At 42.4% G+C, this 23,965-nt stretch overlaps 1 protein-coding gene across 2 annotated transcripts in view; it reads right to left on the reverse strand.

The window, feature by feature from the left end:
- LOC142143748 (putative E3 ubiquitin-protein ligase HERC6) overlaps positions 1–20,517 on the reverse strand; it is a 64,350-nt gene extending 43,833 nt beyond the window's left edge. The window contains exons 1-7 of one of the 2 annotated variants that reach the window (XM_075201880.1): positions 20,209–20,517; positions 10,877–11,036; positions 7,377–7,453; positions 4,807–5,034; positions 4,631–4,722; positions 4,101–4,228; positions 3,396–3,547 (exon numbers count right to left, since the gene is read on the reverse strand). In XM_075201880.1, coding sequence (XP_075057981.1) covers positions 3,396–3,547; positions 4,101–4,228; positions 4,631–4,722; positions 4,807–5,034; positions 7,377–7,453; positions 10,877–11,036; positions 20,209–20,434 — 1,063 coding nt within the window. In that variant the 5' untranslated portion in view covers positions 20,435–20,517. Of the gene's footprint in view, positions 1–3,395; positions 3,548–4,100; positions 4,229–4,630; positions 4,726–4,806; positions 5,035–7,376; positions 7,454–10,876; positions 11,037–20,208 lie in introns of both variants that reach the window. The other variant, XM_075201871.1, reaches the window with a different exon arrangement.
- Between the last annotated feature and the right edge of the window lie 3,448 nt (positions 20,518–23,965).

Here is a 23,965-nt window from a genome sequence, read left to right on the forward strand (position 1 = left end):
TGGATTTCGTTACTGACTTACCACCTAGTAAGAATCATAACACTATTTGGGTGGTGGTGGACAGATTTTCGAAGATGGCTCATTTCATTCCTCTGGCTGGTTTGCCTTCCTCATCCATTCTGGCTGAACATTTCATTAAAGAGATCTTCCGTATTCATGGATGTCCGTCTGAGATTGTGTCGGATAGAGGAGTACAATTCGTTTCCAGATTCTGGCGAGCCCTTTGTAAAACCTTGGGCATACGATTAGCACTCTCATCTTCTTACCATCCGCAATCTAACGGACAGACTGAACGTGTCAATCAAGATCTTGAGACTTTTATAAGGATGTTCTCATCAGCCAATCAAGACAACTGGGTAGAGTTGCTCCCTTGGGCTGAATTCGCCCATAACAACATGTATCATGAGTCATCATCCAAAACTCCATTTTTTGTGGTCTACGGTCACCATCCGTCTTTTCCGGAATTTCCTGCCCTCCCGCCCACCCAAGTTCCTGCGGTGGAGATTGCTTGTCAGACCTTTAAAAATATCTGGTCTCAGGTCAAAACCTGTTTAAAGAAGACATCTATCAAATATAAATCTTTCGCAGATAAGAAGAGGCGGGCTATTCCACCACTAAAAATTGGAGATCGTGTCTGGTTATCTACTAAAAACATTCGTTTGAAGGTTCCATCTATGAAATTCGCCCCTCGTTTTATTGGTCCATATAGGATCATTCAAGTAATCAATCCAGTATGTGTGAAACTTCTTCTTCCTAAGAATCTTCGGATTTCCAATGCCTTCCATGTATCTTTACTCAAACCTCTTATCATCAACCGTTTCTCAACTCCTCCCTCAGCTCCGCAGCCAGTTCAAGTTCATCAGGAGGAGGATTTCGAGATTACTGAGGTATTGGATGCAAAAATTGCGCGAGGAGTCCTCCGTTTCCTCGTTCATTGGAAGGGCTTTGGTCCTGAGGAGCGCTCTTGGATCAAAGCTGAAGATCTTAATGCTCCTGCCCTTTTGAAGAAGTTCTACTCCAAAAATCCGGACAAGCCCGGTTCCAGGCGTTCTGTGCCCACCTTTAAAAGGGGGGGTACTGTCACTCACCGTACCGTGAGTGCCTCTTCCCGGACATTTAGGAACCGTGGCCGTCCTCCATCCTGAGGGTCTGCGCATGCGCAGCCCTTTCCTATACTTCTGTGTATGTCCCTTTAACTCAATTGGCAGATCAGGCAACACTCCCTATATTAAGCACCTGTGGTCAACACCACGTTGCCTGATCTTGGAGTCTCATTCCCTATGAGTCTCTGAAGGTGTTCCTGTATTCCTCGTGTTTTCAGCGCTGCTGATTCCTGTGGTTTCCAAACCACTTCTACCTCTGTGGTTTCCAAACCACTTCTACTACTGTGGTCCCCATACCACTTCTACCATCAACTATATCATCGTGACTGTTAGCTGATTCCTATCCGCTGCCTCCGTGCACTACAGTCTTCCAAACCACTTCAACGCTACTACTTATTATTGTGACTGTTTGCTGATTCCTATCCGCTGCCTCCGTGCACTTCAGTCCTCTTATTCACTTCATCGCTATTATATTTCACTGTGACTGTTTGCTGGTTCCTACCCGCTGCCTCTGTGCACTCCAACCGTTACTTTACATCCACTCACCTGTTCCTCATCAAGTCAGTGAGCTGATTCCTATCCGCTGCCTCCGTGCACTACAAGCCTTCAGCCTGCAACTCGCCTGTGTTCATTATCGTGACTGTTAGCTGTTGTCTATCCGCTGCTTCCGTGCACTACAGCCTCCAGCCTACAACTCGCCTGTGTTCATCATCGGGATTGTTAGCTGATGTCTACCCGCTGCTTCCGTGCACTACAGCCTCCAGCCTACAACTCGCCTGTGTTCATCATCGTGACAAGTTAGCTGATTCCTATCCGCTGCTCCTGTGCACTGCAGTCTCTTCTCAGCTCTTCTGTGTTTCCTCGAGACTGCTGCTCTCATTGCCATTTGCTACTCTTCGTGATCAACAGCTCCTGGTCTGCTCTGCTATCCCGTGTGCCATCGCTACTGACAACTATTGGTTGCTACTGGTTACCTCCGTGTACCGCAGAGTCCTGCTGCTGCTGACCGCGCTATCATCCATCTACTGCTGATCCGCTCTCCACGCCTTCACGTGTCCCGCAGGTCTACCCTCCTGTCTGCATTGGATTTATATTTCATCTACTACTCCTCTGATGGATCATCTCCACTCTCCTGGGTTCTGCGTGAGTCCAGTTCCACGTGTTATTGATTCCTGTGGATTCGTGTCCCTGTTGGTCTACTTATCTGTGCACTGCACCTACTGACCGCTGCCTCAGGTATCCTGGGACTTCTCATCCAGCCGGCCTCCTGCCGCTCAGGTATCCCTGCACTCCTATTTGACTACCTGCTTCTGAACCACGGTATGCATACTTCTCATTGACTGTGCTGGTGTATTGCATATTTTGCTGGACTGTGTTGGTTCTCCTCTGGAGTCTGCTATACGCTGAGTCTATTGCCATCATTGACTGTGTTAACTTGTGCTGGACTGTTTCAAGAGACTTCCTATATTTGCAGACCTGTTCAGTCATTTATATATATATTGTGCATGTTACTGTGGATCGTATATAAGGTGCCTGTGTATATCCTGTGTTGCAGTCTCTCCCCGTGTACCTCCTTACATATATATTCAGTGGTACAACTTGCTAGTAGCAGACCACTGATCCCTGTTTCCGGTATCACCTGTTCCAGTATCCTCTCACATAGCAGTGGTACAACTTGCTATCGCAGACCACTGACTCCCCGGATACCTCCACTTGGATTCCATTCCTTCACTCAGACAGCGGTACAACTTGCTATCCGCAGACCGCTGACTCTCATCACCTCCTCGTTTCTGTTGGACATTCCTCCTCACTATAGCAGTGGTACAACTTGCTATCGCAGACCACTGACTACCTACACGTGTCCTTGTCCTACAGTTCCTCGTGTACTATTACCTCCATATTACCAGTGCTGCTAGTCATAGACTTTCCTGAGCATCTCATCATCTGCTGTTTCCTGTTCCGTGATCACCCCGCTACCAGAGTACCCTGTTACCATCTACATTGCTCTGGTAAGCCTACCACCTGGTGATCCCTGGGTAAAGACTCCTAGTGCCCGTGACATATATATAATTTGCATCAAGCACCACCGATTTATCTGATATCACATGTGGATGACAAGTGGTCTATTGGAGAGGAGACTGACAAACATGAAGGCACATAGACAAGAGGGATAACTTGACGAGCGGGTTAGTTAATTTAATATACAACATTCTGTTCGTAGCCTTTTGGAGTGATTAAAAAAATGATCAGATGTAAATTGTTTTGTTGAGATTTAAGGTAAATATATTGTACCATTTGCAGTGAACATGCTGCTAGTGTCCAATGTTAATCCGAGCAGTGTCAGTTCATCTTCACCACAGTCGGAAGTGTGTAGCTGCTTTGGTAGCCCACGACCAAACGATACAACGCGGTTAGATGTGAAGACATACAATAGTGTGTGATAGCTGGAATCACAAAACACAATTCAATTCAACAGAAGTGTGCATTTATACTTAACTTATACTATATATAAGTGTAAAACCAATCAGGAAAAAAATAGAACAGCATTAAAATGACACGTTGAATGTGTCAATTGTTATTATATTCTCTGCGGGTTCATATGCTCTGTGATTATTCTGGCTATTTGAGTAGTTTTAGATCTAAATAACTTTTATTTCAATAAAGAAATAATCAGCCAGTCAGTGCTTGAGTTAAAGAACAGCATCTGCCCAGGTATGGCCGCACTGAGCCTAATGCCACATGGGTCCTTTGAGGACCTGTTTATTTTAACATATATATGATCCATTTAAATACACAGAGACCAATGTACTAAGTCTACACACCCTTATTGAAAGTACAGATGTTTGTGATGTAAAGCCTGAAATCAAGATAAATCATGTCAGACTTTTTCCCATCTTTAACGTGACCTTGTAGCCAATAAAATTCAAGTGAAAAACAAATGTATTTAGAAAAAGAAAACTACAATACATTTGCACATAGTCATAGTATACAGCTTACCTTCCACAGGCTACCTGTGAAACTTGCCCTTCATATTCTTCTATCTTCTGAGGCACTGACGTGTGAGCCGTAGAACTTTCCCCTAGTTGTCCATGTGTGGCATCCCCAAATGTGTACACGGTGCCATCCTGGTAAGAATGAAATATTACAAGAAAGTAGACAATGTATGAGGATTTGTATTATTTGTGACCTGTTGTAGATGTTACATATGTGAACAGTTTTGTAGATAGTGTTGTAAGCAATCACTACACACCAATGACATCTTTGACATTCCTGGTTAGTTGCATATAATGTCCATTCAGCATGATATGTAGTGGCCCAAGGACAGAGCTATCGATGACATAGGGAGAGTTACAGACCAAGGAGCTCTTGCTGAGCTTTAATGCATTTGTGTCAATAAAAGCAGACAAAAAATGCTATTAGCACTCAAAGTTTGTTAAGGCTCTCAATCACCTTGAGAATGTGTTCCTGTGTGGGCAGGTAGCAACCATTCATAAGCTGAACAGAATTGGTACAAATTTTCTTTTTACCTTGCTTAGTACAGCAGTGTGTTCATCTCCACAGCTTATGTAGGTTACACCCAGATCTCTCAAAGAACTCACTGCATATGGTCTAAATACACCTACTTAATGAGAAAGGAAGCATCCATGTAAATCCCTCTCAAATATCTATGCACCAAAGTTGTATGTCCTTAAATAAAACTTACCTTTTTGGGGGTCACTATTAAATCCCAGTTGTCCTGCATTATTCTTTCCCCATCCAAACACAATTCCTAAAATAGACAGAGCAAAACTCTGGGAACCACCTGCAGTGACCTGAACCAGAGGGACTCCATTCAAAGACTTTACAAGTTGAGGACTGGCATGATTTGTTATCTGTTTGCCCAGACCGAGCTGGCCGACATCATTTTTTCCCCATGAAAATACGCTGCTGTCTGAAAGACAAAACCAAGTACACCTTTCAGGAATAGCTTATCTGCCACCTGGAAATAGTACATTTCTTCTTGATATCTTGTCCTCTCTTCATGTACCCACACACACCATGTCTAAGGATCCATTACTTCATCATGATGATCTTGTGTCTAACTCAGAGCCACCATCAGAAATCTTGAATCCCCCTGCAAGCTGACAAAAAGGTCCCCATCTTCCACCCCTCAATCCAGTGACTACAGGACAAAGCTTATTCTGGTGGATATTATGGAAAAGCAGACTCTATTCTAGTGACGACTATACAAAGGTAACCACCACTCTGGTTGCTAGTGCATAAAGCAGACCCTCATTCAGAGGGCTGAAGTATAAAGGTAACCCCCAATCTGGTTGTTAATGTATAAATCTATGGGCAACATGGTGGCTTAGAGGTTAGCACTTCTGTCTCACAGCACTGGGGTGAGGCAGTGGGGTGAGTTTGATTCCCGACCATGGCCTTATCTGTATGGAGTTTGTATGTTCTCCCCATGTTTGCATGGGTTTCCTTCGGGTCCTCCGGTTTCCTCCCACACTCCAAAAACATACTAGTAGGTTAATTGGCTGCTAATAAATTGACTCTTGTGTCTCTCTCTCTCTCTGTGTATGTTAAGGTCTTTAGATTGTAAGCTCCAATGGGGGCAGGGACCGATGTGAGTTCTCTATACAGCACTGCGGAATTAGTGGCGCTATATAAAAGATGATGATGATGATGATGATGATGATGATGAAAGCAAAACCCAATCTAATGCATAGTATATAAAACAGACTTCAAATCCAGTGTCTAGGTAATGCAGACCTCTAATATGAGAGGTAGTACACATATTAGACCTCCAATCTATTAGCTAGTATAGAAAACAGACTAATAGTATATAATAGCTAGTGTATAAAATAGACCTCTAATATGGTGGCTTGTGTATTATGTAGACTTTCAATATAGTGGCAGTATATAAAACAGATCTCCAATTTAGTGGCTGGTGCTTAGAGCAGACTTCTAATCTGGTGGCTAATGCTTATAGCAGACCTCTAAGCTGTTGGCTAGTAGACTTCCTATCTGTGTGGGTTCCTATCTACAAGTCAGTGTGCATTGTAGGCTTTCCAGTGCAGGACATATGGTATATATAATGTTGCCTATATATAAATTATGCACACCTGCCAACTGCCAGCTGGCCAAATGGGCACAGTTTAGCAATATTGGAGCATGTAATCACCATAACTGATTGGGGTTCATGTGAATCTGGGTGTGTTTTGCCTAAATTATGGAGTGGCCTGATTTGTATTGATTTTCCAATTCAGAAATGTTGGCAAGTATGTTGTACAGAGTACTTTAAGATTAATTATATACATAATATATGTTTGTTTGTTTTTTTTTATTATAAATTTTTATTGTAGAGATATTTGAAATTCCTCCAGTCAAAGTCCATTCTCTCGCTTGGTTTTAGGCAGGATCCTGTTTGTACACTGGATTCTGATTAGTGAATAAGCATCTCACACAACTTGATGTTATTAACAGAAAAAGTCTGACAGATGTTAATGGCAGCCCCTAGTGCTCTTTCCCCTAGCAAATAGACAAGCAGCAGTGTGGGAACCTGGCACTATAAACCTTAAGTGAACTGGGCACTTCACCCACTGTCAAAGGCCATTTATTCGTGTCCCCCTGACGTGCCAGAACCCTGGGAGAAAAGAGTGCATGTAGCCTTGTGATAGGGGTCGGGACTATGTCAGATATATACTAAAAGCTATTTCCTAGATGGTAATACAGCTTTAGGTTACAAGAAAACACAACAGTGAAATAAGTTTTTATAGAATGCAAATCAATGTCAATATATAGAGCTATTTGGGTATTTTTAGAAGACGGAATACCTTTTGAAATTCATATTATCCATCCGACCAATGAGAATTTGACTCCCAAAGGTGAATAAACTCTCTGGGCCTGAGTCATTAAGGAGAGCAAAGCATAAAAAAGGAGTAACTTTGAATCTGGACAAAACCATGTTGCATTTGAGGGGGAGGTAAATTTAAAATGTAGGCACAGATTTATAGTTGGGGTAGGGCATGTCCTAGATCAACTTTAAATTTTAGTGTAAAAATAAATCAAGTATTTGTGTGCTAGATGAAAAATCAGCCAGTATTTAACTTTTGTGCTAAATAATAAATTAATTTGCACCCCTTGTAACATGGTTTGACCTGGAGAACATTAACTCCTTTTTCTTGCCTTACTTTCCTTAATGACTCAGGCCCTCTGTGTCAGAAAAAATAGACAGTATTATATTATTATTATTATTATTATTATTATTATTATTATTATATTTACCGTCAGAAAGTGCGACTGTGTGGTAATGTCCACAAGATATCTGTATTATTTTTATGTCGGAGAGGCCGGTGATCTTTCTGCAATATGATATGAGGAAAACAATTATTAAGTAAAAGTGTTCCCACAGTATAACATTTCTTCTACCCCATAATTAGATGGAACCGGCCTACAATAAAGAAGACCAGAATATTAAGGTTTTGCACTTTACAATAATACATCTCTTTCAATAGGAAAAGCAAGCTGACCCCCTGTTTTGGAGCTAATATCCTTAATGGAATTATGCATAGAGCTAAAATTTGTGTAAACATGTATTTGATTTCCTGGAGAAATTTACCGAGTTTGCACACATCTTAAGTCTAATAATTGGTTAAATACATTTGAACTGAATAGTGCAAAATGCTGAATCATGACATTCAGTTTCAACCAGATAATGTTAGATTTGTAATGCAGTAATAACGGGCTGGGCGTAGACAGAGGTTCACAGACAGGTACTAGTTGAATACACTCTGATTTATTTTGCACATTTACCCCCCCACACATAGACAAAAAAGCGCACAAATGTGGACTTAGTGGTCATGTGTGTCTAGAGGTGTAAGGGGTCATTTATATCTATAATTTATCAATAAAATATCACTGGGGCAGCTGAGCGATACCATACCTGCCAATCAGGGTTGGTCTAGCACGCTGCAGTGCCAGGGTTTCCCTAGTGGGCACCGACGCCTGATTGCTCCCCTCTTCATTGGTGAGGGGAGCTGGTACTTAAAAAAAATAATAATAATAATAATACTCACGTGATCGTGGCGCCCCTCCTCACTCCTCTCTGCTCCGTTCGCACTGAATGGCGTGATGTGATGATGTCACGCCCGATATTCAGTGAGGAGTTGCGCAGAGAGAAGCACGCAAGCAAGAAAGAAGACAGAAGACAAGGAGAGAAGAGAAGAAAAAAGACAATAGGAAGGTAAGAAAAGGAACGGAGGCATGGGGAGGAAAACAGGATGGTGCAGAGTGATGAAAAGAGTGGGGAAAAGCAGGATAGCACATAGTGATAAAGGGGGGGGGAAGCAGCATGACACAGAGTGATGAAGCGGGGGCAGCATGGCACAGAGTGATGAAAGGGGGGAAAGCAGCAAGACACAGAGTGATGAAGGAGGGGGAAGCTGCATGACACAGACTGATGAAAGAGGGGAGCAGCATGACACAGAGTGATTAAAGGGGGAGAAAGCAGCATGGCACAGAGTGATGAAAGAGGGGAGCAGCATGGCACAGGGTGATGAAGGGAGGCAGGTGAAGGGGGGAGCAAAAGCAGCATGGATTTTATAGTGGGGACTATTAATTTAAGATAGGGTGGTTTGGGGGCTATTAATTGAATGTGGGGCTGAGTTTGAGGAGCATGAGGTCTACTTATTAAATGTGAATATGAATTATTTAATGGTAGTGACGGTTGCGAGAAATAGGTATATTTATTATACGTAAATGTTATTAAGTTCATGTTGGGGCTGTTTGGTGGAAGGGAAATAGATTTATTTATTAAATGGGAATACTATTACTTTAATGTTGGGGCTGGATGAAGGCTTAAGTATTAATCGTGGGTTCTATTGATTTAACGCCGGGGCTGGTTGAAATTTTCAAAATGTACCCATTTTTTTTCCCAAATAGGGCCCCCAACATTCCAGGATCCAGACAAGCCGCAACTAAAGAAACCAGCAGCCACAGGTGGTGAAAGTGACAAGAACAGGTAGCAGAGAGCAGGATAGTTTGTCATATGTTCTAATTCTAGTGGGACAATCCCGATTTTTGGTGACTGTTCTGCCCAATCTATGGGGCAGGTCAAGACTGTGTGTTCTTTATATACTACACCATGGTGCTTGCTGTCCTTCGTGGGCTTACCACACCCAAGTTTGGTTACGCATCTCTAGTGGCTGGCCACACCCACTCTGGTGGGCCCCTACCATTGTATTCCCCCTGTGGGTCCTTCATGCCCCAGTCTGACACTGCTCGCAATATTTGGGTAGGCAGTATAGTGACGGGGGTAGTTTTTAAGTGCTAGGCTAACACCTTCTATTCCCCCTTCCAAACACCATCATTGCACTTCCATGCAGAGCAGCAGTGAAACTTGCCAACTATCACACCGATCGTGACAAAACTGTTCCAATCGGGATGGCGGGAAAGAGCCCTCAAATCGGAACTGTCTTGCCTAAATAGGGACTTTTGGGAGGTATGCGATACTCAGTTGACTTGGTGATAATGGACCGGAGTGGTAAGGATAAAAAGTTATAATAATTGTTAAAAAAAGTTTCAAACGATACTAAAATATAAAAATATTAAACAAATATTAACCATTGACTAAATGCTTAACACCTTGATGTATAGGCCCATACGGCTATTCTCCCTTTGATAAATATACCCTTAAATCAATCACGTTGTTCAGTTTAACACCATCCTTTTTAAATTTGTAATCACCTTCATTTTGCCAGCATTGGTTGGACCCTGTGCTAGATCCTTGCCCCATAAAAACATTGGTTCTGCTAGGCTTAACTAGTATTAGCTTAACCCTGAGTCACTTCTGAATTATCCCCCACTAAATAGCCAGCACATATTTGATGATTCTACTTCCCCACAGTGTTAACTTTTGTTGAAGGAAACTAGTGACACAAGAAAACTGGCTGGAGGGTACTATGCAAGACAGGCCCGGCCAACCTGTGCCTCTGCAAGTGTTGTGAGACTACAAGTCCCAGCCTAACCTGCCAGCTATCAGCAGGCAGAGCATGCTGGGGCTTGTAGTTTCACAAAACCTCAAGAGCCACAGATTGGCCAAGCCTAATTCAAAAGAATATCAGATATCTTGCTTACAATAGTGAACGGTATAAATGAGGGCAGAGTCATGTCCAGCTCTACCACCAGAGTAAAGGGTATAAACGGAATGTTTCAGATTGTTCTGCTTGTTCAACTCTCAGTATTAAAAAGATCATAATAACAATGGACATCCAATCTGCCTTTACTTTCAGGGTAATATATATGTATTCCAAAATATAAAGAATATCAGTTCATACTCACTTTGCTCTAGGCTAGATGCAATCTTATGCACCTAGTTTGAGCAAATGTTATACAATTGAAAGTAGGTGATATTGTAATTTCTGAGGGGGTGTTAAAATGAAAGCCCCTGTCCCGTAATAAAACTGCTGCAATGCCCGTTAATATCAAGAACCCTTTCACCACCTCATGCAGCCATTGTAATACTTTTTAAATATAATATGATCTTGCTGTGATTTAGGCACACAGTGATAGGCAGCACCACTAGTCTCCGTGATCGAACCGTCACCAACAGCAAAAAGCTTCTCCTTTACAGAGACCAACGTTACTGTACAGACCTGTGCACAGTGGCACATAACCATGCACAATGGGCACCAAATGTTTTTCTGCTTTGTATATGACTCCCACTGACATAACTTTGTAAGCAAACAAGTATCTATGAGTTGCATTTAATAAAATTTGCAATTTACCTTGGAATAGGAGTTTGCTGAAGAATTTGTCCTGACCCAAGTTGTCCTTGTATTCCTTCACCCCAGGTAAATATGTTGCCTTCATTACATATTGCCACAGAGTGGTTTGACCCACAGCCGACATCAACAATAGTCTGGGCCTCCAGTGCATGGATTTGTTCTGTCAGGAAGCGAAGCATACTGTATTTATCTGAACATGCAAAAGATAAGCTGATATTCTAGCATATAAATATGTCTACAATCATGGCCAAAAGTTTTGAGAATGACACAAATATTATTTTACACAAAGTCTTATGCCTCAGTTTTTATGATGGCAATTTGCATGTACTCCAGAATGTCATGAAGAGTGATCAGATGAATTGCAACTAATTTCAAAGTCCCTCTTTGCCATGACAATAAACTTTATCCCAAAAACAAAATTTCCATTGCATTTCAGCCCTGTCACAAAAGGACCAGCTGACATCAGGTCAGTGATTCTCTCATTAACACTGGTGAGAGTGTTGATGAGGACAAGGCATCACTTCCGGTTCCTGTTTCCCGGTTGCCTAGACAACAATCGGAATGCATCAGGCTCCCTGCCGCCGTGCCCGGCCAGCTATCAAACAGCCGGGCGCACACGCACAGGGCTGTTCAAGGTCAGCTTATTAAGGCTGATTAGGTCGCAGCTGGGCACTCTGCCTTGTCACTGGCAGCAGTGCCAGTAATTTATTATACTAAACCTGGGAGCACTTGCAGGGCTCTGCCCTGATTGGTCCTTAGCACTATTTAGGGCAGTGAGGACTGAGCCTCACTGCCAGTTATAGCGTTCTGTCCCAGTACTACTGCCTGCTCCTGTGCTTTATTGTTGTTGTTAACCTTGGATTGCTTTCTCCGTGTATGACCTCTGCCTGTTCCTAGATTCTGAACCATTGCCTGTGACCTTGACCTTCTGCCTGTACCCGGACTCTGAACCATTGCCTGTGACCCTGACCTTCTGCCTGTAGCCGGACTCCGAACCATTGCTTGTGACCCTGACCCTGCTGCTACCTGACATCTCCACCGGTGCTCTGTCCAGTCTGCAGATCTCTGGCCTGTCTCCACTCCGTGTATTACCTCTTGTACCTGTGCGCTGCCTTGTGAGCATAAACTTGTACTACACTGAGCATAAGTCCTGGGGGCATCCGAGTACGCGTGAGCATAACCAGTCTCTACGGGAAAGGCGGCTGCTAAAGGTGAAGACCTTTTCTACTAAAGTTCTATAAGTTTATGCTTCACTGGTTGCCATAACACATGCTGATTGCGTTAGAATAACAGACTGGAAGCTTTAAAAGAAGGGTGGTGCTTGAAATCATTGTTCTTCTGCTGTTAAACATGGTTATATGCAAGGAAACACGTGCAGTCATCACTGACTGCACGTGTGTCCTTGCAGAAAAAGGGCTTCACAGGCAAGGATATTGCTGCTAGTAAGATTGCACCTAAATCAACCATTTATTGGATCATCAAGAACTTCAAGGAGAGAGGTCCAATAGTTGTGAAGAAGGCTTCACGGCGCCCAAGAACGTCCAGAAAGTGCCAGGACCGTCTCCTAAAGTTGAATCAGCTGTGGGATCGGGGCACCACCAGCGCAGAGCTTGCTCAGGAATGGCAGCAGGCAGGTATGAGTGCACCTGTACGCATATTGAGGCAAAGACTTTTGGAGGATCGGCTGGTGTCAAGAAGGCCAGCAAAGAAACCACTTCCCTCCAGAAAAAAAAATCGGGGACTGACTGATATTCAGCAAAAGGTACAGTAATTGGAATGCTGAGGACTGGTGTAAAGTCATTTTCTCTGATGAATCCCTTTTCAGATTGTTTGGGGCACCTGGAAAAACGCTTGTCCGGAGAAGGAAAGGTGAGTGCTACCATCAGTCCCGTGTCATGCCAACAGTATAGTGTAGACAGTGTCGGACTGGGACATGAATGGCACAGCCAGGGGACTGCAATGCTAGGGGCCCACCAGAGGGGGTGTGGCCAGCCATCATAGAGGCGAGACCAGACACTAGAGGAGGAGTGGTCAGCCCACGGAGGACAGCTAGCACCATAGTGTAGTATATAAATAATGCAGTGTGTGTGGTACACAGTCTTAGAGCAGAACAGTCACCAAAAATCAAGATTGTCCCACTAGGCCAGGCTTGGCTAACCTGTGACACTCCAGGTGTTGTGAAACTACAAGCCCCAGCATGCTTTGCCAATATATAGCAGCTTATTGCTAGAAGGGTATGCTGGGACTTGTAGTTTCACAACACCTGGAGTGCCACAGGTTAGCCACGCCTGCACTAGACTCAGAACATTTGACAGACTGTCCTACCTGTTCTTGTCACTTTTACCACCTGTGGCTGCTGGTTTATTTAGTTGAGGCTTGTCTGGATCCTGGAATGTTGGGGGCCCTATTTGGAAAAAATAATGGGTACATTTAGAAAATTCCTACCAGCCCCGATGTTAAATCAATAGGACCCATAATTAATACTGAACCACCCCCTACCACACACATTACATTGCCACAAGCCTGCTCTGCCATCACATACACTACTGTGCCCCTTAATCATCATGCTGTGCCTCCTTATGATCCCACTGCGCCCACCATGCTGCTTTTGCTCCCCCCTTGTTCTTCCCCCTTTCATCACCCTGTGCCATGCTGCTTTGGCCCCCGTTCACACACTGCCATGCTGACCTGGCCCCCCTTCACACTCTGCCATGCTGACTTGGCCCCCCTTCACACACTGCCATGCTGACCTGACCCCCCTTCACACTCTGCCATGCTGCCTCAGCCCCTTCTCACGCTGCTATGCTGCCTTGGCCCCTTATCCCTCTTTCATCCCTCTCACCATTTCCCTCATTCTTCTCTGCTGTGCTCATTGATCTGTAAAACAAATGCTGCTGTATTATTTGGATGGACATTAACAAGTTATATTATAAGGTGCCATTTAGATGGGGTCTGCAGTATGTTTGTATGGATTCCCATTTCCCTCAGGGCTTCTCTGCTCTTTTCTGTTTAAAAAAAAAAAAAGTCAGGCTGGCTGGCTTGTTATTGCGCCTGTGTGGTGAAATACAGTATTGTGCATTGGGAGCGCACTCACTTACCTGTCTCCTCTGTCTGTAAAAAAGCTCCGGCATCCTGCTCCTCTGGGCTGCCGCGACTAGTGATGATAACAGGAAGGCAGCAGGAACTCCTCCTCCCCTGCTGAAAGTGAAAAACACACTACCGTGCAGGTGCAGAGAGCCGTGTCTGGGCACGGTAGAAGAGGCTGCTGGGTCTGGTGGACCCGGAAAAGAAGGCGTCGGGAAGAAGTTGAGTATCCTGCGCGGAGCAGGTAAGTATACCATGTGCAGTTAGGTCGGGCACAAGGCCTGGGGACACTGTCGGGCACTAGGCCCATGGCCACTGATAGAGGGTACAAGGCCCTAGTCAATGGGCAGCAAGTCCATAGGTAGGGAAGTATAAGGGCACAAGGCTCTAGTTAGACAGGCTCAGAGCCCATAGTCAGAAGAGCACAAGTCCTGTAGTTAGTTGGGCAGAGATAATCTTTGATAATCAAGTCTGCTGATAAGGGGGGTGGTATTGTTTTGATGGATATGGAGAAATATACGGCTGAAGTTTTAAGACAATTAGGGGATGAGAAGAGCTATAAGATTTTGAAAAAAGATCCTACGGACAGAATGAAATTAGAACTCAACAATATGTTTGAGAAATATAGAAAGAAGGGAGTTGTGGATACTGAGACGATTGAGTTTTTGACTATTACTTATCCAGTGACTCCGGTGTTATATATCTAACCGAAAGTCCATAAGGATGCTCAGAACCCTCCAGGACGCCCCATTGTGGGGCTGACATCAAATCTATCTTTATGGGTAAATCATTATCTACAACCTTAGTAATCAAAAACCTCTATTATCTTAAAGATACAGGGGATGTCCTGAGGAGATTAGGAACCGTCGAGTGGCAGGAGGGATGGTTTCTGGTTACTGCAGATATCAAGTCCCTATACACGGTTATTAAACATGAGGATGGTCTTAAGGCAATTAATCATTTTTTAGAAAAAGAAGAAGAATAATCTTCCATTAAAGATCTTATGGTGGAGAGCATTTTTTTTATTTTGACCAATAATTATTTTTATTTTGAAGGGCAGTATTATATCCAGCAGAATGGGACTGCTATGGGCACCAGGTTCGCTCCAAGTTACGCCAATTTATTTTTGGCATTTTGGGAAGAACTTGCCATCTGGCGGGATGGCGTGCTTGGAGCGAGCCTGGTGACATGGATGAGATATATAGACAACGTCTTTTTATCTGGAGTGGAGACTCTATTAGTCTTCATCATTTTTGCGAGGAACTTAATAAGAATGAGATTAATGTTGAATTTACATTTAATATTAGCTCAAATGAGGTTAATTTTTTAGATCTCAGTATCTACATTGTGGATGATCATTTATGTACTAAGACATACAGGAAACCAACAGATTCCAATTCTTATATTATGTCTACTAGTGGCCACCATTATAAGTGGCTGGAAAATGTCCCAAAGGGACAATTTTTGCGGCTAAAAAGAAACTGTTCAGATCCCCATGTACTGGAAGAACAGGTCATGGAGTTGAAGAAACAATAAAGGCTATAGAGAAGAACTATTGAATAAAGCTATAGAATCTGTTGGTGAGAAAGATAGAGATCAATTATTGTCTTTACGCCCTGAAGTCTCTAAATCAAAAGATAAGAAATTAGCATTTGTGAAACAATACAACTCTCAATATAGAAAGATGGAGAGAGTGGTATGTAAATACTGGAATATTTTGAAGTAAGATCCTTCATTGGTAGATGTGATCCCAGACTGTCCTAGGTTTGTTTATAGGCGTGCCCCTAACCTTAAGGATAATCTGGTCAGAAGTGCCCTTATGGATGTGAAAAGATCGGGCGTGGTTTCTAAAGGGTTTTTAGATGCGGCCTTTGTGCGGCATGTAAAACCACTTTTTCAGATCAGAAGAATAAAACTTCTGTCTTTGAAGTGAAGGGTCACAAATATTCCATTAAATCTTTTTTTGAGCTGTAACACTCATGTTATCTATTTGTTGGAGTGCAAGTCTCTTTTATGTCGGACGGACTTCTCGGCCACTCAAGGTTAGACTGTCTGAACATTTACGTAATATTAAGAAAGGTTATGAAAACCATTCTGTGTCCTCCCACTTTAAGATCCACCATAAAGTGCTGGGAATGGCTTAAAGAACTTTTTAGCTATAGATAAAATGGAAGGTAATTGGAGACAGAAGAATACCTCTGTTTCTCTTGCCAAATGTGAGATGAGATGGATCTATAAACTGGGGACTTTAGCCCCAGAAAGGCTAAACCAAGATTTTGAACTTAAGTGGCTTCTTACAGATAAATAGTCCTTTACATCTATCCTTGTTGTTACAATGTTGGTTTGGTTAAACATGATGTATATGTATGACATCTTGGAATCTAAGCAGTAGTATTCTTGGCTGTGTTGCGGATGGGAGACCCTTTCCAGAAAAATATTTTATATTTATTTATTTTTAATTTTTTATTTATTTTCTTACTTTTATTCATGTATGCATGTCTGGTTATTTATGGATTATAACTGATCCTCCTGTTTGTTTAGGGGAGGTTGTTTATGTTTATTTCTTGCTGATATGATGTATACTGCCTCATAATTGCGGTTGGATTGTTTAATTCACATTATTGATACTTTTATGTATGTTTATTATTAGATGTTATTCATTGTTGTTGTCCGCTTCTGAATATTCTTGTATTAATATTCATTCATCCTGACTATATAAAGAGTACTGTTTCAACCCTTGTGTACATGCCTTGAAAAAGGCTCTTGATGAGCCGAAATGCGTTGGCTGACGGGGGACTTGTTTGACGTCAGACGCTGGAGACCTCTAGCGGGTAGTTCCCATATCGGACCTGTGAGTTTTGCTGTTAGAGCGGGGATCGTTAGCAAGAGGTACTCGGGACACCTCTCGCTTTATTTCATCTGTTACATGCCTTCAGCAAGCCTCAGGACGGTAAGGGTCCATCTATTCCTTGTCTTCAGGATGGATCTGTCGCTATGTTGTTTGCTTCTATGAATATTATCTGTTTTATTGTTTTTGTGAATTAAATTGTGTTGACATTTTACACTATGGAGTATATTTTTTTCTCTGCCCTGTGATTCCATGACGGTGAAGTGTGATTTTGGTGCCTGTCAGCAAATTTATATTTTGATTGTCTACATTTTAGGTACTGGTGTGACCTCCTTTTTTTGCTACAAGCTACCTTTCAGTTTGATCATTTGTTGCGCCTTTGGACTTAGGTACCCCTTTGTTATTTAGTTGGGCAGAGAGCCCATAGTCAGGGCACAAGGCCCTAGGTAGCTGGGCAGAGAGCCCATAGACAGGGCGCTAGGCCCTTGGAGTTAGAGTGGGCGTGAGAGCCCTTGGCTAGAATAAGGCGTGAGTCCCAAAGAGTAGTGTGGCACGAGCGAGTGAGTCTCAGGTGATAGTCCTGAGGTAACAGTTGAGCAGAAGGCTCCTGTTGTTCCACATAACTGACTGGTTAGGTAGAGGTGAGTGCCCTTTGAAGTCAGCCTTCCATAATCAGTAACGACTTGTTATTGCGCCTGTGTGGTGAAATACAGTATCGTGTATTGTATTTGGTTGTGCTGTGTATTTGGTTACAGGTGCAAGTCATCAGGCCCCCATTAAAGGTAGGCTCTTGTTTGCTTACTGTTATCCTGTGATACTCTGTGTCTGTGGGGACAAGGGGCTAGCTAAAGCACACACGTAGTGAGGGTTAGGACACACAGTAGTCTTCCCATCCCGTAGGTCCCTTGGGTTACGTGAGATTCCTGAGGCAGTGATTGGGTACCTCACTGGCAGTGCACAGCCCTTTTGAATTCCAGCAGTGAGTCCCGTGGTTCCAATTAGGTGTCCCAGCCTGAGTTCAGACAGGTTCCCTGGTGGTTCCAGATTGGGGCAGTGTTCCACTTGGGTGAACATGGCCGTCTCGAGTTCAGGTAGTGGCCACTGGAGGTTCAGAGCAGATGCCGCCACCCTGGTGACGCGTTGCTACAGTGAGCCCCAGTCGTGCAGGGGGCAACTGGTCCTTGGGATTCTGTGAGTGACCCCATAGTGAAAAGATAGTCTTCTCGGTACAACCTGGGTGAGGGACATGGTCGAAGGTGAACACCGGCTGGTGTTCCCCACAGGTAGAGAGAGGAGGTCTAGGGAGTGCACTACACCCAGTACTTAGCGAAGTCCCGTATCCGACCATTAGTTGTTTGTTTTAGGGTCAGGGCGCCTGTTGTTAGCTAGTACCAGTTGTGTGGGTGGTACATTTAGCCTCACCTGTAGAGTAGAAGAAGGTGTTGTGTTCTGTCTTCCATAGGTGACGGAGAGGAGCAGGAGAGCAGGGACCGGAAGTTGGAGTGCCCCGGGTGAGTATCGCCCTCAATTCTTTCTTACGGTTAGGCCCGAGAGGTGAGTGGAGTATTTGGGCGGGACTGTTCCTGGTCCCAAATACTCGTAGTCCCGCGCCCTTGGCAAAAGCAAAGCGAGGTGTTGGCAAACGGGGTTGAGTGAAGGTCTCTTCTCCTTGCCGTAGCCTTGGACAGTCCCTTTCTGGTAATCACAGTTTCTAATTTCTGTTTCTCCCCCGTAGAGAAGGGGGAGTGATCTGACGGAAAGGAAGAGAGCAGGACGCCGAGGCGGAGAGCGGCTGGGGTGAATCCGAAGCGGACGGAAGGTGGTCATCGTTCGGAAGGCAAGGTATCTGTGTGCGTCTGTCCTGTTCCCCCGCAGGCGTTACAAAGCATCCTGAGACCATTCATGTGTGGGGTTCCATCAGATCTGGACATTTCTCAAGCAGAGAGAAGTGTCCCCTTTTGCATACAAGTACAAGCTTTTGTACATTTTAACAGCATCTGATACACAGTGTGATAATCTATACTCTTATTTACAGGTTCCTAATATGGTAAAGAAGTTTCTAATAAACATTGGCTAGCTTGGGATAAAGAAACAACATACAGCAACATTGTTATAAGTGGTGGCATCGTAAATCTCACTTTACTTTATTTAGCTCATACATGCCAACTTTCAAAACTTCTCACCTGGGAGATAAGGGAGAGAAGTTATGTGACGGGGTAGGAGGGGGTGTGGTGACGTAATCGCGCCACCATAGCTCCGCCCCACTATAAAATACAGAAATTCACGGCATTCAATAGCGGGGACGGGGCGGGGCTTAATTACTCGATTAATTACCCGTCCATACCATTCAATGCCATGAATTTCTGCAAATCCGGGAGATTTGCCTACTCTTCTGGGAGTCCGGGAGGACTCCCCGAAATTCGGGAGAGTAGGCAAGTATGATTTAGCTTGACCTTTCTCGCTGTCCTTTAAACCTAAAGGAAAATAAGTTTGTCCTTCTATCACTATGTGGCAGATTGTGGGGCGCCCGTCATTACCGTTAGTACAGTAAACTTGTTCAATAAAATAAAAACACGTTTTTGTGGGTTTCCTATAACTTGATGCACATCTTATTACATAAGAGCACGAACCCCCACCCAGGTCCACTTATCAGATTTACTCATTCTGTAACAGCCTCCATATTGCTGGACAAATCCCCATATATCTGTTGTTGTTTGTGACATCTCCTTTTTATTATTTGGGGCTTATGTCCTATGAGTTTGTTTCATAAATTATACTCTCAGACTGTAGTAAGAACTATTTCAGCTGTATTCAGAACTGGTCACTAACAATGCAACTAAATTATGATTTGGCTCTGAAAAGCAAAAATAAGTGTACTGTATAAAGTGTGGCTGGGAATATTTGCACAAAACAACCATTTAATGAAAGCATTCTGTATGAGCTACCACTATCTGCAGCCAGACTGCAGGAGAAAATGAAACTGAATCTAGAATCACTGATATGAGGAAACGAAACTTTCATCCATAGTCACTGTATCTGGAATATCATATATATCATTACCTCTGCCTAGTCACTACTATCAGTTCTTCATAAAAACAATATTGGAAAACCATTCTTGCTCATGTTTTTCTTACTGCTCAATAAACCTATTCTTTTACTATTTTAGTTTACAGGGGTGAGCACATATTAATTGTCATGCTTGGTACAGAAACACACATATGTAGACATATACAAAAAAATATTATATACATTTTATTGGTATAACTGTAAAGCTTGTACATATGAAATATCATCTGGCTAATAGATTAACATTCTTATTTGTTGCTGGAAAAGTAGAGAATAATGAATTAATATTTTATGAAAGGATGTTTTAGAAAACAACAGTAATATCTCTCCTTACCCAAGCTGCTGATATCCGACTTTCTGCCCAGTTGCCCGCAAAGGTTTTGGCCACAAGACAAAACATTGCCATCATCAAGGAGAAAAAGTGAGTGTTCTCCTCCACAAGTCACCTTCTGAACACCTGGCTTTCCATGAAAGTAGTCATTCTCCTTAAAGTGAACATCTTCCTGTTCTTTGTCAGCAAGACCCAGGTGCCCAAATCTGTTGTTTCCCCAGCAGTACATAGTGCTAGAATCACAGCTGTGATGTCTGAGAAATGGTATGTGGTGCCCTGGCTGTCTAACTACACACTGATAAAATGCAGCTCTGACTCACATACTGAAACTACAGCAGCTGATTTACAGTCTCCACCTTACAGGGCAAAATAGCATCTTCTCTCATCTAATGTGTTTCTGTTGTTCTGCTGCATAAAATGTAGGATAGGTGTATTTGCGCAATTGTGCCAACTTTTATGTATGAAATGTGTAAATGTTGCATTATCAAATACATTCTCTATTACTTACACTATGATGCCCAGTGGGATTAAAAACATACACTTCACCTTTAATAATGGCGCTCTCTCAAAAGCAATCTAACACAGAGGGCTAGATTTACTAAACTGCGGGTTTGAAAAAGTGGGGATGTTGCCTATAGCAACCAATCAGATTATAGCTGTCATTTTGTAGAAGGTACTAAATAAATGAAAGCTAGAATCTGATTGGTTGCTATAGGCAACATCCCCACTTTTTCAAACCCGCAGCTTAGTAAATATAGCCCAGAGACTCTAATATAGCAGCTGCAACAAGAGTTTGCCACCGTTTTAAACAAATATATACAGAAAAAACACCGAACTTTTGCAGCAGTGCCCACTAATGTACAAAACAAAATATGAAATCAGCTCCTGGTCACTATATAATCAAATATATTGTTTAATCAATAATACATATAAAAACATAATATAATATAATAAATACATAAATATACTAAAAAATTAATATATAAAAAAAATTCCAAATAATAAAATCAATGGATACAGAACAAGCTGTAAGATGATAGAATAACTCCGGGTACAAAACAATTCCAGTATTTCCAATAATTAACTAGCAATCTTCTTCCTCCAATACCACTGATTTGATATTCATATGTGGGCCCATAATATATATTTTATATACACTGACAGGTATGGAGTTTTAGGTAAGGTTAGTTATATTATATTGATCCTCCGAACTTAGATATACTTCAAAGGTGCTGCTCAGTAAATAAATGGATAAATATCAGTCTAATAAAACCATATATGTTGCGCACAAATAAAAATGTGCATAGATCCGGACACTATGTCACTCTCCATTTAGATCTTGATATGACAGGCAGTAAATAGAATCACACTGTCGATATTATAACAGACTTTCAACAGCGCTCACCTGTCGGGTTAATATATTAGCCAAAATTGGCAGAAGTAATAAATGATTGATCAAAAAAGTCTGTATCAGGTATATAATTCCTTCCTGGCCGGCTGTTACATCCAATATACGGATGCCTGTGACTTGTACGTGCGCTCCGGCACTAAGGGGCCGCCTCCTGCATGGTCTCAATCCAAAGCAGCCTATCCTGAGATTAAGCCACTCGAATGTCTACTAATAGACGGTTTGAATAATAATCATCAAGTATGATGAGCTCTTCTGGAGCAAACTGGTGATGCGCTGTCACTGCAAATCCATAGCGGTTTAACTGATGTTAAAATAATGATGCGCACTGGGACTTTGGGTAATGAGCAATCTCCACTCTTTCATCTCCTATCTTGTCCTGTAAAACAAATATCTTGTTATTGTGGATCTGACATAGCTTGATGTCCCATCTTCACCAGCCAGGTCCACCGATCCCATTTACATATTTGGTAATGGGCAGGGCCTGACCATCCAATAGGCTGACTACGCTGCAGCCTAGGGCAAGGCTTTTGGTGAGGAGCAACATTTGGGGGAGTGCAAAATTGTGACAGGGAGAGGTATAAACTGAAATTGTTTTTAAAATATAAGAGAATAGGTTTTCTCCAAAGTAAAAAGAAAACATTAAATAAAAATGTAGTAAGGTTTTAATCTTGTCGTACTCCCATGGTAAAGGCTGAAGACAATGAGTCATCTTTGGAAGGGGTCTTGAGGATAAGCGATTAGGAGAAACAAGGATACATGTGCACATGTGACAGCCCCCTCCACCTTCACATCTTCACCTCAATAGCGCTCATTTGTGTGTCTCTGTTCTGCTATACAGTTCTGAAGTGAACGAAATGCGTGAGAAAGATTGGTGTGACCCTTTTAAAAACCCAAATGAAGCTGAGATTCGAAAACACAGAAACATATATACTGGTGTTGGGGGGGGGGGGATAGGTTGAAGGAAGCCAGATTTTAAATTGAGGACGAGTTTGTTTTTACCTAATGCCTATTAGCCAGGCGAGGAAGGCGAGGAGCCGGTACGAGCGTATTAGCCTGGAGGCCTGAACCCTTAGTCAGGTCCTGGTAATGGGCTCCATAGCAATGGACAGATCCATATGTTGTCTTGTATAAGTAAAAGCATGGCTCTTAAATCCCCTTTTGTGACACTTCAATGACATGAGTGGGGGTAACAGTATTGGACCAGGCTTCATAAATTTCTCTCTCAGACTGTAGTTTATTTATTTGAGCTGTATTACATATTTATCTGGTAGCCAACAATACAATTATATTCTGCTTTGGTTCTACAAAGCAAAACTAAGTAGAGAGCCCCCGGAGTCATGAATATTTAGCAAACGACAGTCAGTTCAAGTCTGGGTTTGCATGTTTGGAGAAACAGGTGCAGAATTGCAAAACACTTCAGAGATCAGAGTTGAGAATAGACAATATGCCTGTGCTCTGAGAGGCAAAGTTGAAAAAAACATTTTTTTATTAAAATAAGAATACCACCCAAATCTCTAGTTAACCTTCTATTACTCTCCAAAATCCACAGTGTATTTTCTTCATAAAGTAGTCCATCTGGAAAGAAAACACATATTGCACGCAATCTGCTCCCTGTGGATGGGAATAAATGAGTGGCTAGTGTCTAATTGGCTAGAGCATGAAAAAAATCCCTCTGATTGGCTGAGTATGTAAAGTATTGACCCTCTTTGGAGTGTGGCAGGAATCCCAATCGAAACACAGGGAAAACATACAAATTTCACACAGATAGAGCCCTTGTCAGGATCAAACCCATGATCCCAATGCTGTGATGCAACGATAACCACTGTGCCACCCAATAAGTTCATTCAATCTAATCATAGTTCCATTAGGATCAAGTTGCACATTATATATATATATATATATATATATATATATATATATATATATATATATCATGTGTGTGTGATACGTGTATCAACCTGCTCATTTTGGATCTGCAACTGCAACTAGAATATGTCTTAAAATATGTGCAGCTCAAGATCCACAAGTAATGTACCTGTTCACAGGCATTTTTATGTCAAAGTCGCATTTTCACATGGAACTAAGTCACACCTATTATGTCAACTAACAATGTGTCTATTTCTATCTGCACACAGACTTCAGGAGAAAATGAAAGTGAATCTAGAATAACTCATAAGATGAAATGAAACTTATTTTAACTACACTTTGCCATCATTATGTTTGCTGTGTCACTGTTATTGATCCTCCAGAAAAATAATAATGGAAGATAATTTTTGCACATTTTCTTCTTACTGCCTAATAAACCTGCTCTTATACTATTTTACATTACAGGGGCAGAGCAGATATAAG

The sequence above is a fragment of the Mixophyes fleayi genome, chromosome 1 (assembly GCF_038048845.1).
Source record: "Mixophyes fleayi isolate aMixFle1 chromosome 1, aMixFle1.hap1, whole genome shotgun sequence".
NCBI classification, from domain to species: Eukaryota; Metazoa; Chordata; class Amphibia; order Anura; family Limnodynastidae; genus Mixophyes; species Mixophyes fleayi.